At 34.5% G+C, this 18,316-nt stretch overlaps 1 protein-coding gene across 1 annotated transcript in view; it reads right to left on the bottom strand.

Moving 5' to 3' along the window:
• LOC111054918 (disks large homolog 5) overlaps nt 1-18,316 on the bottom strand; it is a 105,454-nt gene that overhangs the window by 80,517 nt on the left and 6,621 nt on the right. The window contains exons 2-5 of the mRNA XM_039437708.1: nt 12,156-12,263; nt 10,514-10,661; nt 8,189-8,390; nt 4,233-4,400 (exon numbers count right to left, since the gene is read on the bottom strand). Of these exons, the coding sequence (XP_039293642.1) occupies nt 4,233-4,400; nt 8,189-8,390; nt 10,514-10,661; nt 12,156-12,198 (561 nt within the window). The 5' untranslated portion in view covers nt 12,199-12,263. The remainder of the gene's footprint in view (nt 1-4,232; nt 4,401-8,188; nt 8,391-10,513; nt 10,662-12,155; nt 12,264-18,316) is intronic.

Below are 18,316 nucleotides of genomic sequence, written 5' to 3'. Positions count from 1 at the left end.
ATATATTTATATAATTACGAGAATTGTTGTGTTATAATTATTGATTGATGTTTATAGGTATGTTGTAACCTGTATTTTTTTTTTTTTTTTTTTTTGTATTGAGATGTTTATATGTGACATGGCCCACTGTACTATTTTAAGTATTTATCGGCTAATAAATATATTTCTATTTCTATTTCTATTTCTATCTTGAAATAATTTTCTTTTGTAGTTTGATGAGTGACGTCAGTGTATTTCTGTATCTTCGGTAGTAGTTAGCGAGTTCTCCGTTCTCTGGGTCCAGTTTCCTTCTTCTATTTAGAGAATCCCTTGTTCTTATAGCTGAGATAAGTCCTCGTGTTATCCATGGTTTTATGCTCTTGATCCTCTTCTTTTGTCTGTAATGATGTGTATTGCTCTCCATATGTTTTTGTAGAATTTCTAGGAACTTTTCGTAAGCTGAGTCTGTGTTATTTGACTCAAAAACCTCCGTCCATTGTTCCACTCGCAGTCCTCTCCTCAAGCCGTTCAAGTTGACAGATTTACAGTTAGATGAGAGTTGACAGTTAGTTGAGCTCTGTTCATCCCCATTTGTTCTGTCTAACTGATGTTCTTCCAGTCCAAGAATTGTAATGAAGTGGTCTGTGATACTCGAGTGATACACGATTGGATGGATTTTACTTTTACAGTTGGTCAACATATGATCCAAACAAGAAGACGTTCCCGCTGTTACTCTGGTAGCCTTTTTAATGCAGTTCTTCAAACCGTGTTCACTCAATAAGTCGTAATAATCATCAAGTTGATAATGCTGATGTGGCTGTAGCGTATTAATGTTGAAGTCTCCTGCGCAAATAATAAGTTGACCTCTCAGTCTACCAAGCACTGTTTCAAAGTCCTCTAAAAACTCTGTTATGCTGGCGTAGGAAGGTGATCTGTACACTGCTAATATATTATATCTCTCCTTTGATGTTTGAAGTCGTAGATGAAGAACGTTGGCCTGTCTGATATTTAGTTCTACCGATTGTACATTGAGATTTTCCTTTGCATATACAATTACTCCATCATTTTGAGTACGATTATTCAAAGAGTGAAAAATATTGTAGTCCTTCAGTTGCTTCTGTGTATAATCTCTTTTGATCCAGCATTCTGTTAGTATTATTATATCGAAATCATGGGACATATCCTGTAGTTGAATCATCAGGTCATCGAAGTTCTTCCTAATACTTCTGATATTGAGAGAAAATACAGTTATATTAGAGTGTTGAAGAGCAACGTGGAGTTGTTGTTTATCCTCAATCACACTGTCCTCTATCTCATCCACGGAATCAAGTTCATTTGCCACATCCAGCACGTTATTATTACTCATCATCATGCTTATTCATACGCACCCCTCCATGCTTGTTCTCCTCTATTTTCCTCTGCCATCTCATTATATATTTATCATCAAAGCTTAATGTGTTTTTTATAAGCAATGATATGAGATCATTCTCCGCTGTTGTTAGATAGTTGAAACTATGAGTGTGCCTACTGAGTGCTACAATCACATGACTTTCACTGTTATAGATCTCTAGATCCTTTGAATTTGTCCTCACTAGAATAACATTTCTATAAGTAAGACCTTGTGCTTCGTGTATCGTGTGATTTTTTATTGTTTTATCAATCCTGTCACCTAGTAACTCTTGAATAATTTTTTTCTCATTCTGCGTGTATGTTAATACAAGTGTTTCTGGATCAAGCTGTGGAAGACCGCCGTTAAAGATGGTCTTCCTAATTGAGCGAAGAGTTCCACTAGTTGTTTCAATTTTACCATAGAATTTGGATAGTGCGCAGCATACATCGATCGGACATCTTCTAGTTAAAGTCACTTTCCGTGTGGGCTCACAAAAAACTGAAGGATGAGACCATCTAACTTTCAGTCCACTCCTTTCGATGTAAGGAATCTGTTTAGAATCACCAAGTAGGAAAACTTCGGAGCATCCTGATAATTTCGCAATGAAACCAATGTAGCCAGCATGCATCAGTACAGCCTCATCTATAAAGACACGATGATATTTCTTGCCCACTCCATTTATAATGAAAGATGAAACGGTTCTGTAATCTGATCTTATTATCTTTCTACAGTAATCCTTACCGTACTTATGAATGACAGCCTCTCTGATGTCTTTGATTCCTGCTCTTGTTTGACTGAGAACTAAATCTATTCCTGGTTTATGCTGGTTCAGTATTTCAAACGTCTTTCCACACCCTGGCACACCATCTATCCACGTAATATTAGGAAGACTTGAAGCAGAAATGTCAATTGATGATATTTTCTGATACAGCTCACCGTTTAACATGAGTTGTGTATCTCTACTAAGAAGAAAGAAAATTCCATTCTCTTATGCTATTTTCATACAAATGTTGCTCTTGTAATCAGTATAGGCCTAATTGAGATTCAACTATATGTTCTACATCAAAGATAAAGATCACCAATATTTAAAAATAAAACAACAAATTCTGTTCTGCTCTGTTATACTAAGTAAGATATGTATTTGAAGAGTAGAATTGAGATTTACAAACAGATTTGAGAAATAAATCAAAATTAGTCTTCATTTTGTCTCCCTAATAAGTAGTGTCGAAGATACTGTCTAAAAGTTTTGAAAGTGAAAGAATAATAACAAATTGGTATACATTGGGATGCTCCAGAAACTTCAAGCAACAGACGGTTCAAAAGTCTAGGACCATAATACGCTGCATGAGCACTGGCAGCCGCTGTTCTACAAGGTGGTTCTAGCAAAAATCTCTCAGATTGTCTACGAGTAACATAGCCGCCATGAGGGGCTATAGGGAATCTATTGGGCCACGAATAGACAAAACTAGCTAGGTCAAGAATAGTATAAGTGGAGGACTGCAATCGAAAAGTTATATCATTGATTGGAGTACTGCAAAGTACTATTCAGTTGAAGAGCAAGGCCTTGAATGAAAATATTTTCGATTCTAATTTGATCACTGTCATCTCGATCAATAATGTGTTTCTAGTTTTGTTTTTCTATTTTACTCATGACATGAAGCATAGCCACCTCTAATAAATGTAGGTGGCTATGCATGAAGCCATCGATCCTACAAGTGTAAGTAATAGATGAAGAAGAAGGTATAGAGGTATAATGGAGTGTAGAGTGATACAATGGATAAAGTTATATCATTGATTGGAGGACTGCAATCGAAAAGTTATATCATTAACTGTAATCGAATCTGAAAAAATAATTGACACATTCAGTGGTTTTGACAATTTTAAGTAGTTATCATTGAATATGGATATCTACCACAACATTGACTTATCAAAAACACAGAAAATATTGACAAATTAATGACAAAACTAAAAGTATAACAATTTAAAATCAAAATGACTGATTTAGCATTTCATAATCAGATGAACAAATTGAAAACGTTTATGAACAAAATGAGCAGTAATCCAATGAATGATTTACAAATAAATAAAGTTTCTCAACCAAAAACAAGCGGTTTCATATATAATCCACAAGACTACATAAATAGAATTTACAATAATTAATCTCCTTTGAAAGAGGTTGGGAGAGAAATTTGAAAATAGATAATACTGATAATGTTAATGGCGAAATACAATCAGATCAAATAATCTACTTTAAATAATTAATTTGAGGAATATATAAGCATGTCATGGACATTCAGAGTTTTTAATTTTCTATTCCCAGATACTGTGCCGGTTGCACTAAAGCCGGTTAAATTTTAATAGTCATTAATCAGAGAAGCCTTCTTTTCGAAAAAGCCTTCTCTGATTGGTTCTCGTGAAATTATTCACGATTAAAATTCAACCGGATTTTCTGCAACCGCGCTACTATCTCACAGATGACAAAAATAACACAGCTGTCAAGTGTGTGTATACGAGCATAGATTAGCAATTAATAGAATAATGCTCTCTTGTGTGTGCATGAATAACTTATAGCTATAATATTACTATAGCGACTATAATCGCATAATTATACAGATTACTATCACATGATCACATGATTATACAGCCTCTATAGCTATAACTATGTTTTTATAGAATATATTATATTCTAGTGAAACAGGTCCCAAAGAGTAGATAATTAATCACAAAAATAAAACTGATTTGAAATAGATCAAACAACTCAAAATAGGAAATCTTGGACAATGTTATTATTCTGAAACTTCTAAGCTGCTACTGATTGTAGATCAATTTAGCCTCTAATTTGTAGAAATTCAGGGCATCTAACCTGAGTGAGTTCGAGCTTATCGACAGCCGAAGAATGCGAAGCAATGAGATCGTCATAGCGTTTCCTGAGAGCATCGTACTCCTCCTTCATGGCATCGTACTTCTTCAACGCGGTTATGTAGTGTTGATTGATCGAGTCTCCGGTGCTTGTTTCAGGGACTATCACATCCTGCGACAAAAACGAATTGGAAACATTAGTACATAATGCATCAACTGGACGGTAACTTGTTTACAGCAAATACAATGATTTTTCATTGCAGAAGACTCAAAAAAGTGTCAAGAGCAATCCATAACAGTCGATATAATATAGTTCGGACAACATTACTCTAACCATTGTATGCTATATCACAAGAAAAACTTAACAAGGATTTACACGAAACTATGTCAAACGGAATATTCAAGTACTCACACATTGATGTGTTAGTAGTTCAAAGTATTTATTTAAAGTACAGGATAAACTAGATATTTCTATCTTTCATTCTGTCGTTGTTTTTACTTTCCTTGCCCTATTACCATAGGTAAGGAAAGTATTGCTTTCCGAAAAAAATTAAGGTACCCCAATTTCTATACTTCTATACGTTTCAAGGTCCCCTGAGTCCAAAAAACTGATTTTTGGGTATTGGTCTGTATGTATGTATGCATAGATACATTAGACTTGTGATGCGCGTGATATGTATGTATGTATGTATGTATGTATTGTCACCTGGTCATATGGGACATATATATGAATCATATATTTATCTCATATTGATCAGGATTTTAGAGTTTTAATTTAGAAAAGTTTAATGAACAGTGTTTTTGTCTTTGAACAATTTTTGTCATCGACAGAAAGATTGTTTATTTCATTTGTTGTCAAAATTAATGTAGCTTCTCTTTTGTTTTTAATAACAAACGTGCCGCTTGTGCGACAGATAAAAATATGTACTTGAGATGGCTTACATGTTTGACATTGACTGAGTTATATTTAATACCCAAAATTTTACTTTTGGTCAGTGTGAGGGTGTGAGTCGGTGTGTGAGCTCGTTCGTTAGGACTGTGAGTAAAGTCCGGCTGTTCTGGTGAAGGGGATAGATTTGCTCTTGTTTTATAATAGTTTTCCTGTCGCAGTTCGGGCAGTTTAAAAAGAATTGTATTATTGAATAGGACGGGATCTGAACCCATTTCATTGGATCAGTTATCTTGATTTTTAATTAATAATTAACGCCGCGAAATAACAGTGGATGCCAAAGTGGGAAGCTATTTCAAAAAGGTAGGTGACTACTGAATCATTGTTCTTAAATTTTTCATAACCACAAACATTGAATCCTCATTAGCAGCAAGCGAGTGTTTCCCCATTAATTCATATAAAATATTGTTTTATAATCAAATTAATCTTGTTTTGTTCAAATGTAAATATGTTAAAGACTCATTGAAGTTCTAGTTATTCTATTCTTTTCTTGTTGTCATAGTTTTTCCCCTTACATATTGGGTGTAGGCATATCTTGCTTACATATTTGGTGGAGGCTTCTCCCGCCGTCCATATATTGCTTACAGTATGTATGTATTGGGTATGTATGTATGTGTCTGTGTGTGTGTGTGTGTGTGTGTGTGTATGTGCGTCTGTGTACACGATATCTCATCTCCCAATTAACGGAATGACTTGAAATTTGGAACTTAAGGTCCTTACACTATAAGGATCCGACACGAACAATTTCAATCAAATGCAATTCAAGATGGCGACTAAAATGAAGAAAATGTTGTCAAAAACAGGGTTTTTTGCGATTTTCTCAAAAACGGCTCCAACGATTTTGATTAAAGTTATACTCGAGATAGTCCCACAAGTCCCATATCTGTAAAAATTTCAGGAGCTCCGCCCCATCTATGCAAAGTTTGATTTTAGATTCCCAATCATCAGGCTTCAGATACAATTTAAACAAAAATTTGAGAGGAAAAGATTGAGCATGAAAATCTCTACAATTAATGTTTAGTAACATTTTTACCTAAAATTGAAAATAAGCTCGAAATCCGAGAAAATGTGATTATCCAATTACAAACTGTTGGCAACTGTAGATTCTATTGAATGATTCACTATGAAGAGATAGCAGACCTCGTATGTCTCCAGCGTTATTGTCCTGTCACCAGCTGGCTCAGATCTTTCTTCATAAGTAAGTTAGACTTGTGATGCGCGTGAACACTAGCGTCAGGTGATCAATTCTCATCACGGCAAGGAAAGTTGTGTGAGTGCGCCACACCAGATTTTGTGAATTGCGAACAATGTTAATTTTTAAGCCGATCCACCATGTGGTTAAATTGCATTTTGAAATGGCTCTTTTAAAAATATAATAACCAAAGACCATAATCTATATATGATTCTCGAAAATATGCATACACAAACAAACTTTGGTAGCTAATGTGTAAGATTGTATTAGCTAATAGAATTGTTTTGCCTGGTTCCTGTTATTGGTTGCTGGTCAACCAAAGCATGATGGGCTAATAAATTTACTCACACAATTCTTAGGAATCGTTTACGGATATGGCCCTTGGTTATATTATAAGACATCCTTTACAAAAAAGACACTTCTATATTCCTTCAAGGATACGATTGATCGGATAGAAAAATTTACATTGTAGATACGTACTAACCGTGCATCGTGTTCAACAGACTACTCCTTTCTCAATTTTCTGACCAAACCAGAAGGTGTCACAAAGTAAAATTGTGACGAGAAAATGATTAATAATATTATTAAAAAACGCTCGGCTATCAGCAAGCTGGCTGAACGCGGTGATAAGGAGGGTACCGATGGCGTACCATCTTCCGCGCATCGAGAGGATTCTCACTGCCTCTAGCGGCGGCTGATCTCCATCCCCTCTACTTTGGGAGAGTATTTAAACGCCGGACGAGCCCCATAGCATTTCGCTCCTAACCTTCCTCCTCCTTGTACAGCGGCCTGTTGGCTACCGTACGTCCCTGTTCTCCCCTCCTGGCACAGCGGCCCGTTGGCTGCCGTCCATCCTCTCCGGGTACAGCGGCCCGTTGGCTGCCGTCCCTTCTGTCCGTTCCCTCCAGGTACAGAGGCACGTTGGCTGCCATCCCTTCCGTCCGTTCTCTCCGGGTACAGCGGCCCGTTGGCTGCCGTCCCTTCTGTTCGTTCCTCCAGGTACAGAGGCCCGTTGGCTGCCATCCCTTCCGTCCGTTCTTTCCGGGTACAGCGGCCCGTTGGCTGCCGTCACTTCTTTCCTGGCACAGCGGCCCGTTGGCTGCCGTCCCTTCTCTCCTAGCACAGCGGCCCGTTGGCTGCCGTCCCTTCTCTCCTGGCACAGCGGCCCGTTGGCTGCCGTCCCTTCTCTCCTGGCACAGCGGCCCGTTGGCTGCCGTCCGTACTTCCTCTTCCTATTATAATTGAGCAGAACTGAGGCCGTGAAGCCAATACAAAATTACCTCGAAGTGGTGTCATCAGAGCAGAGAGCGACCTCCACGCCGTCACAAGCACCAGGAGGTGCTGTCTACGCCAGCGATGGTACAGAGAAGAAAGAAGAAAAACGTCGACTTGCCTCCTTTCCCCGCCCACATTACGGCTGAGCTAAGTCGTCCAGGAGCAACACCTGGGTATCAATCACCTACCTCTGAAGGTAATCAGGGTGTACGTGATAAAGGTTGAAGCAGAATCTCAGATTCAAGTGGAAATCGCATTCATTCCAGCCGCTACACTTCTTGGGACTTTCCGACAAAACTTATGAAGAATTCGTATGTGTATAATCATTTTATATCACTTGGAGAACAAACTGACATTTTCCAAACTCTACGTCGGAGATACTTGAAGCTTATATATTTATTAAGGTGTGAACTGACTTGCTCAAGTCTGTACGCACCTTTAGGAAAACTATAATTGATCACTAGTTTATTCATGTTTTGTCATTTCCATTGAATTGAGTCCATTTGTTTTGGAAATATATAGGTGAAGAATGACGACCACAGACCTGCTGTTGGTTGGACCTGAGTTCGGTGACCTCGCGGTCGAGCCGCTGCTTGTCGGAGACAAGTTCGGTGTACTTGCTACGCAAACTGCTCGACTCCTGGGTGGTCGCCTCCAGCTGCGTCATGGCCGCGTGGTGCTGCCCCCTGTAATACTCCAGCTCCTTCATCGTCAACTCGCACCGCCGTATTGTGTCGTTCTGCTGCCTACAAACCATCATTACAAACTTGCATACAATGGAATAACACAAAATAAATACTTAGTTACTGTATAATAATTATCTCAAATATCCAATGAAAGCTAAATAAATGAAACTAAAGACTTCTGCTACTGCAAATATTGATCGAAGAACTGAATAGCAGAAGGAAATTTGAAGAATGAAACTGTCCAAAAAGTGTGCCCAATTATTATACAGTAATGATATTCTAGCAGTTGGTTAAATGGTGGAGAAATAAATCGCCCGTTATTGTACCCTTCGATATGCTTTTAGTGAGCTAGAAGTTATGACCATCCGCCAACTGTATGTGCATCGTTAAATATTTCAATGGATTTAGAAAGAAGTTTTCAAAAATAGATAATGCAACACATAGAAACAGATATAATGATAATAAATTCATATGCTAAATTTCAAACCTTACAATAATTCGTAAGCAATGTATTACTTATAATATTATGTACCAGGTATTGTATCAAGTGTCCTGTTCTAACAATACATTTTGCACTTACATTTTTTTTTTTTAATTTACATTGTTCAATATTTTAAGGAGTTGTATTTTGGTTTGTATTTGCATTGCATCTTTTTCTTGTATTTTTTCTTTGTGGAAATAGATTTGAATTTCGAATCATACTAAACTAAATGATTATATTCTCAAGTGTTAATGGAATTTAAAATAGTCTACATTAAAAGGAAGATAGATTGGAATGTGGGAATTACAGAGTCATAACACTATTGAAGGGTACAATGTGAATGGGCTTTCGAATATTCTATATTCAAAGTTCCGACCCTACACAGACAAGGCTGTAGGAGGATATCAGGCATATCAGCATATGATTGTATAATCAGGAGAAAGATATATGCCATGTTGGAAATAAACATTCCAAAAAAGCTGCTGAGACTTGTTCACAAGACAAAGAAGGAGGTCATATGCTGTGTCCAAATAAAAACAATTTATCAGAGCCTTTTGAAATGAAAAATGGAGTAAGGCGGGGTGATGCCCTCTCATACCTTCTATTCAACCTAGCTCTGGAAAAGGTGGTGAGAGATTCAAAAATCAGCACAAGAGGTAATCCTGTATAACCGATTGACATAAATATTAGCATATGCTGAAGATATCGCATTTCGGTCTCCTCAGCTGTGACTGAAGCCTACAGAAGTCTGAAAGTAGGTTCAAAGAATATTGGCCTGGTAATAAATGAAGCAAAATGAATAGTCATGATGGCCTCCAATTCCGGAATTGATTTAAACGGACAAAGCATGGAAATCCAGGGTAACATTTTGAGCTAGTGAAGGAGTTTCTGTAACTAGGATCTTCCATCAATTCTAGAAACAACACATCAAGCGAAGTGAGGCGAAGAATCATGCAGGCAAACAGATGCTATTATGCACTGTCCAGTCTGATAAAAAGTCGATATCTGAGCATGAAGGTCAAGATACTGTTATAGAGGACAGAGATTGTGACTCCTATATGGCAGTGAGACTTGTGCAACTCCACTGAGTGAAGATGAAATGTTGGGTGTCTTTGAAAGGAGGGTCCTGAGGAGAATCTTTGGAGGTGTTCAAGAAGCAGGAGTCTGTCATAGGCGGCATAATGAAGAGCTGTACCAGTTGCACCAACAAGCTGATATAGTCACAGTGATGAGAGTACGCAGAGTCTAAGATGGGCAGGACACCTGATACCATCAGGTGCATGGATTGAGCGAAGCTGTGACCCGTACTGGGTTGTAAAGTCAAACAAGAAGATTAATGGCATCACCAGCAAATGCTTCCTTGATCACAAAGATTAAAGATCAAGATTATGATATATTCAAGAAATAATTTTTCCTATTGTAAAATAATAGAATAAGGATGCATCAATTAATATTACAAGTATAAGCTTAGGTAAAGGTATGATAAATTAGTGAATGAATGAATGAATTATAGATGATTAAGAAATTTTAAAAACCATGATAAATATTGTATTGAATAATACTCAACAAAATTCAACTGAGTATTACACAACATACACAATGCAACTCTCGTGAAAGACATAATATAGCACAAGTCAACATACATATCACCATACATATACATATCAATAATGAATGAGTAATGAAATGTAGTTAGTCTGACCGTCTGAGAAGTTGCAGCTCATGCATGGCCATGTCGCATTGCTGCTTCAGGCCGTCATAGTCTCGGGGGGAATTGTCTTGTTCCTGATTAGAATGAGCTGTGCGATTGCGCTCATTGTTAACTAGCGAGAAGTTCCGGGTCAGGCTGTCTGCAAAAAAACAATCATTTCATATTGTACAGTAATGGAAAGCACAACATGCATTAGTCCAAATCTGCTTATTTTCTATTTAGACTACAAACATCCGCAATGTAAGTTATGCTCCATGAATAACTTTTATTGATTTGCAAATCATATAAAAACGCCTCGTGTGTTTCGAATCTTATGCTCGCGAATGCTTCCTATTAAATTGAGGTTCAATTTGAAAACATTTTACAATCCATTATTGACACATGAAGTTTCAATACACCATTGTAAATGAAAAAAGGCTTACAGGACTTCCTGATGCTCAGATAAGACTTGCACGCAATTCTCTTTTTTGACAGAGAAAGACCTCGTTTGCAACACTAGGATTTCCCCATAGAATACTGAAGGTGAGAGTGCAATATTGCAAAATATACATTTAGGGCAAGACTACCGATGGTAGAAGATTTCAACTTCCTAAATATAAATATTACTCAAGATAATCGGGTACAAAGTGCGTCAGTACGACTTCTCCAAATAAGCTTTGGATCGAGGTTTATTCCTAGTAGTTTAAAAGACTCTTGTTGACAATTCACACAAGAGCTAGACGTAATTAATAGTTCAGTTTTGTTCTCATTCACATACAGCACGTTTACAGAGAGCCATAAGTCAGCTCTATCTTTTATATGGTTTGTTATTATTGAATTAATATTAGGAGATATATTAGAGCTTAGCAGTGTTGTATCATTTGCATATAAGACGGATTTATTTTAAACTTGATTTATTTGAATGATTTTAAAAGATCATTTTTATGAATACTACCAATAGGAGGAGACCAAGAACGGTCTCCCATGTAGAAAAGCCAATTTGTCACACAAATTGAATAAAATTGAGTCTATTGTATTACAACACAATTAAAACATTAATTAACAATTAAAATATTCACAATCAAATTACATGAATGAAGAGCTTGCTGTGATTTCTGACCAGGCATAATTATTTGAATGTCATACCGATTAACATGTAATTCATAATCATCTGAAAAATCATAAAATAGTACAAAAGAGCCAAAGGCTTTCAAATCAAAAATAAAATATTCCAAATGTATAGTATGTCCATGAAATACTGTAACACATAGACATGTATATCCATGAATAATATCGTCTTTGGGCGTAGGCTATAATCATAACAGCTAAAACGACCCCAAAACTAATTTAAAAACACTTTTACTGAGCAGTGGATAAAAGTCCAACGTCATGCACAGTAAATCAACAAGAATGTGAAAATTCAAATGCTAAGTTGAAAAGGTACCAGAGAAATCATAAGTGCTATTAAATAATGGTTATTTTATGAGAATGGGATGAATATAACTGGAAAGAAAATAGTAATCAATTGACAGAGGAATTTCTGTGAAATTTCTTTTTAGAAAAATACCTACAGGTTTCAATCACTATCAAAGTCTGAAAGACCTATGCAATTTTTCAGAATAAGTTGTATTTGCAGTATAAATTATTGTCTTACCACTATTGCTATTACCATCCAACGATGGATTAGCCGAAGCCATTTTTGAATTGTCATACCCTACATATTGTCACAGCACGGAAGACTCTTTCCCTTAAACTCAACAACCTGAAACAGAAAATGAGAAATTTCAACTCCATAACATAATAAAATAAAAATGGAAAAGTAAAGCTACTAAATAAGAGTTATTGGTTAAATTGAATTTAAACTCATTATTTATTTTTAATCGTGCTATACATCAAATTAATGATAATGATGGAGGTTAGATTGAACACTAGTTAGTTATACTGTAGATTAAATTCAAATGTCATTAATTATTTTTCATAACTTCAAGTAAATTGTAATCTATTGTCTTTGTTGAATGACAAAAATTTATTGACAGTCGTGCCGTTACAAATGAGTTACAACTCACATCATCTACAAATGAATCAAATCTACAACATTGAGATAATCATACAATGAAGCCATAAATTGAAAAGACGGCACAAGAAGTGTTATGAATGTGAATTGATTATTTCAATACGGTATTGAAGAAAACATAAGGATAGGTAGCAGAATGAATTGGGATGAAGATAGTGATTGGACACAAAACAGTTATAGATACATAAATTAATTATGATGAAGATGCAGGACACAAGCCACATAAACGCAGAAGAACTAGTCTTTTCAAGTTTGTAACATTATTGAAGTAATGATTGCTTATTGGAATGATGAAATATCAGATAAAGTTGATACAAGATAACAATGACAATCAATCGTTAATACTAGTTGTCATCATTTTAAGAGTAGTTGTGTTATTTTTCATTATCTATATCAACGAGTCAATTTAGTATTAAATCAATAATATAGATTGAAATTATTATTTCTAATTTGATTTGATTTATTGAAAACTATTTCAACAAGTTAATGTTTAGTTAGAGAATCAGTACAAAAACATAATGGATTAAAACTATTATTATCACTATCACCAACAACTATAAGCACATTCACTTTCACCAATATAGAAAATAATATAAACGACAACACAAAATAAAAATAAAAACTTCACTAGTTTATAGATATTTGTATGAAGATGACAAAAAATTCACTAAACTTGATTATCAAATAATAGAAGAAATTCTTAGGAGTGGATCGAAGAGTGAGATCCAATGGATCCACTAGTATAAGTACCAGAAAATAGACCCAAGGTGGAACTGAAAAGCGAACTAACTAACAAAAATGAGTGAGAAACTCTTGGAAAACGATGTGGATGCCCAACTGTTATCTGGAAGGAGAAAAGCTCATAAAGTGGGAGGGATAGGAAGAAAAAACAGAAAGTGGGAGGAGAAAGGGAGAAGAATCAAGAAATAGAGAAAAACTCTAAATCTTTGATCTCAAAGATCCAGTGTAAAGTGTCAGAGTGGACTTGTCTCAACCTTGCCCGTTCATTTAATGCATAGTAATGACTAGTGTAAGTTTTTATTTTTTTTCTCTAAATTGGTTCATATCCTTCACACAGTATTTCTCCAATAGTAATTATTCTTAAGGGAGAATGGTAAAAATAAGGAGGAGATGGTGATTTAATAAGTTTAATGTTGATGATAGATAAGAACAGAGAACCAGGAGAATACAAGAATTAATCGTAAAAAATGACTATAATAAGCGGAAGAAGAGTTAAAAAACATAGTAGGAGGAGGAAAATAGAATAACGAATGGAATAGAAAGAAGAAAATCGCACTGACAATAAAAATGGAGGTAGACATTATATATTAGCCCAAGTCAGTAGAGTATTGAGAGAAGTAGAGCAGAAAACCTGACAGAGTATAAACTGAACTGGCGTAACTGCTGGAAAACTAACAACAATCTGTCTGCATTTTCTCTTTTCTTTTATTCAACAGGTTTCTTTATTCTAACTACACCGTATTTAAAACTACACCGGAAAACCTAAACGAATTCTGAATTCACTGTTTCAAGACAAATGCTAAATCTTTACTAGAATCCATTAATAAATATTGCTCATGAACTTTAAATTACAGGAGGATTCGAACCAAGAAAAATATGATATTTCGAAAATGTCTTTTTTTTAATATGATATTTCAAATAAATAAATAAATAAAATTCGTTAAGTATCATTTCAAATATGTTTAAAAAAATATGATATTTCAAAAATATGTAATCCTATAAAAATTATAGTTTTGTAATGTTGGTTAGGTTGAAGGAACTGATGATGGTTCACAGTAATTAAATAAAAAAAACTCACAGTAATTTATTGTATCTGATTAGAATACGTAACAGATAATTGAAATGAATTAACTTGGGAAAAATAACAATCTTGATTCACAAGAACAAATAATTCATTTGATTTTGAAATTTATGAAGAGTGTATAAGCCCACAGTGAATGAATTGGATGTGTAGGTAAAGAGTCAAATTGGCAAATACATCATTCAGTTTCAAGTGATGAAATAAAGTACATATTACAGAACCGTATATCTCTCTAGAAGGGAACAGAACCATTGAAGAACTAGTGCTACACTATGAGACACTATAAATAAAATGTAAAAAAAATAATTTAAAGACTTTTTTTAATAATATAAAAATGCTGTAAAATAGAAGAGAACAAAATAAAATACTATAGTTATAGTTTTAGCCTAAGTAGTATACTATCATAACATTTCTAATAAGTTATTGAATTGATGTTAAATGAAAATTATAATGAGTTATAATATATAATAATAATGCAAACCTCGATTGATATTAAATATATTCTAACTTATAACATCAAAGGAAAAAAATAGAATACACTATTATAATAAATGCTTCTTTACATATTTTGGAAAAATGATAAGACACAAAGTAAAGTATCTAGATAAATTATAAAAAATTATAAATTTGATCAATGACTATAACTATGAATACAATGAAAGAGAAGATAATTATAAAAACGATAATAAAAATTAAATCTTGATAATACTTGTCCCTTTTGCGAGCACAATTTACAATAAAAATGTCAATTGAATAATTTGATGTTTTTCATATAATAAAGATAATTTTATTTATTCTTTCATGATGATAATGGATTATTTAACTAAAACTAGTATAAATATAAAAATATATATTTTATAGTATGAGGTGCACTTTTGTTTGTTCTGCTTTAAATGCGAGCTAGAAGTAATGTATATGCATTAATAATTCGTTCAATTTTGTTGATACTAGTGTGAATGTTTTTAACAATATTTAAGCAATAAATTTTATTCAATTCAATGTACATAAATACAAGAAAATAACTTGCAAAGGCCAAACCTGAACACAGAAATATTCAGCAGGCAATCATTGATATTTGAAAATGAATAAATTAACAGTGGTAGCATGCCAGCATGTAAAATGAAGAGAGGAGGAACTGATAAAAAAGTAAACTACAAAAATCAAGGATACAATACTTCGAGTTAGTGATAAAATAATATTGTGAGCAGGTGACATCAAGTGATAAGAATGAATGATAAATAAAGGTTTATTAAATTCAACACTGTTACGGTATCAGATATGCTGTAAAACTGTTGTACTTTCTACTGAAATCGTTTTCATAAAAAATGTAATATTCTATGTTGAAATTTCAAAGTTTTAATAATTTTGCTCTGATGAAACTGTTACAGGGAACAAAATGCGCCAGAGTCCAAACAATGACTGATCATTGACTATGGCCGAATCAATCCTAGCGAAACCATCTTGCACAACAAACTACAGTAGAAATAAACTTTCACTTTAGCAAAATCCTCACCAGAAGGATCTACTCTGTTCAAATAGGAAATTGCACTGATTTCTTGCACAAACTAGTTACAAGTACGAACCTAGATACTCTTAACTTGAATTCACTTGAGTTTGAATTCGAACAAAACAGATTGATATATTTTTATTATTATATTGAAAAAATAAAAGGGGAGTAATGTGGTTTATGAAAAATATCTTGAATAGTGATGATACATTAATAGAGATAAACAGAAGATGTTAAGTAGTTTTTACTGAGATAAGTTTTTTATGAATAAAAATGTAAATTAAGGAATGTTAATAGTAATTAATAATAGCTCTTTTGAAACACTGTGTGTGAATTTTTTCAACTCCTTCGAAGTTACACACACCGTATAATTAAGGATTTCGAATAATTTTATTTCAATGTTTTCTGTTTAAAAAAATAACACAAAAAATTGCCTTCTCTACTTTGTTTTATTATATTCACAAAACTACAATGCCCATAAGGTGGAACAATACAATTCATTGTGTTATGATAATTTTCATTTAGATCCATGGAAACAGTGTTGAGTCAACTGACAATATTATTATTGTTGGGGAATTGTTTGTTAGGTAAGGGTCCTCAGCCCGAAAATTTGATTGTTATTTCTTCTTCCACTTCTTCTGCTTTTTCAACTTCTTCCTGATCTGGAGCTCTACACTTCTAGAATCGCACTTTTTCCATTGACAAAGGTTGGAGCTATTCTCGCTTTATACATTCAGTCAACCTTCCTTGGCCAAATTCATTCTCATTTCAAGCCTTAATGGTAGCCGAAAATTCGACAACTTGGGACTCAAATATTACGGACACGTTCACTGGTACTGATATGTGAGAATCCAACTAAAGTGAATGATATTGAACGACAGTTATACTATCAATGTTCATATTGAAATAACTATTCAAACTGAAATAAAATAACGTAACAAAAACAATAAAAAAATGTAACAACCGTAGAGAGAATATTTTTCTATTCGAAATCTATAGGAGATTTTGATTAATAATTTGTAACTTATCTGTGACATCTCTTACGCTTCTCATTTGTATAAACGAATTAAGTAAAAAAGTGCATTACAATTATATAATATATGTGCCGGAAGGTTGGTCTGGTGGTATGGAGCGTTATAATAATATAATAAACTTATTATTATATTCCTACATGGTATTAACATTATTTAATTGATGACTTGCATAAAAAACCTACTAGCTTTATAAGTTCTCCAATATAAAATTTAATTCTAGAGAAGATAAAACATTTCTACAATAAGGACAGTAATCTGAAGCAAAAGTGAATATATTTTGCTGTAATTTAGTGCTTAAAATACGTGTACAACACGCTTAATTGAACATTTATCATAATCCTTAGCTCTTCAGGACAATTGAGCTCAAGGGATAAACATTAAAACGGTCTCGCAACACAAGAGTATGTCTATATGAAGCCAAGAAGTATAATAATAAATATTGTATGTATAGATAAATAAACGTGATGTAGATAACCAAATCAATGCCGTAGATTATTAACAGTTATACTTACACGGAGCTTATGTACGAGCATATCTGAATTGACCGGCCCATTTGATTTCCAACCTACCCAGTGTTTCCAAACTTTTAGAGAGGGCAGAATATGACCAATTAATAGCTCACATAGGGAGGAATGGACTATTGTCAATGTTTCAGCACGGCTTCAGGAAGGGGCGCAACACAAATACAGTCATTGCATATTTATTGAAGATCATACATGATGCATGGGAGAATAAGAAGATAGCAACAGACCTGTTCCTGGACTTACAAAAGGCATTAGACAACCTCGATAAGGAAATTCTCATGAGAAAAAATTAATATACGGGGAAAGGCTTTGCAATGGATCGCAAATTATTTTAATGACACAACAATATGTAGGCCTAAAGATCCTCCACCTCAAACTGCAGTCATAAATGTTAAATCAACTTTAAGGAAGACAAACAAAGGTGTGCCGCAAGATTCAATTCTAGGCTCCTTATTTTATCTCATCTATATCAATGATTTCCCAGAAAAACTTCGCTGTTCGCAGATGACATCACCATCATTCCAATAGAAAGAGGAACTGACAAAGACAACAGTATAGCTTCAGAATTCCAACGAGCCTCATTAGTGTGCAGTGATCTCAAACTGACAATCAACAGGGACAAAACTGTAAAGATGGTCTTCACACCCAACCAAAGACAAGAGCCTGAGACAGAAGACAACATGAGCACAACTTGCAGTACAAAGTTTATTGGGGTGATAATTGACCAGAACCTGAACTAGGGAGAGCACACGAATCATTTATGCAAAAGGCTCTAATCATCCCTGTACGTGATTAGAAGAATTCGAAACATTGCAGATGAGAAAGCAGCATTGGTTGCATATCATCCCCTGTTT

Source organism: Nilaparvata lugens, chromosome 1 (genome assembly GCF_014356525.2).
Source record: "Nilaparvata lugens isolate BPH chromosome 1, ASM1435652v1, whole genome shotgun sequence".
Lineage (NCBI taxonomy): Eukaryota > Metazoa > Arthropoda > Insecta > Hemiptera > Delphacidae > Nilaparvata > Nilaparvata lugens.
Note: the sequence above shows the minus strand (reverse complement) of the source record. Positions and strands in the feature narration are given on the sequence as shown.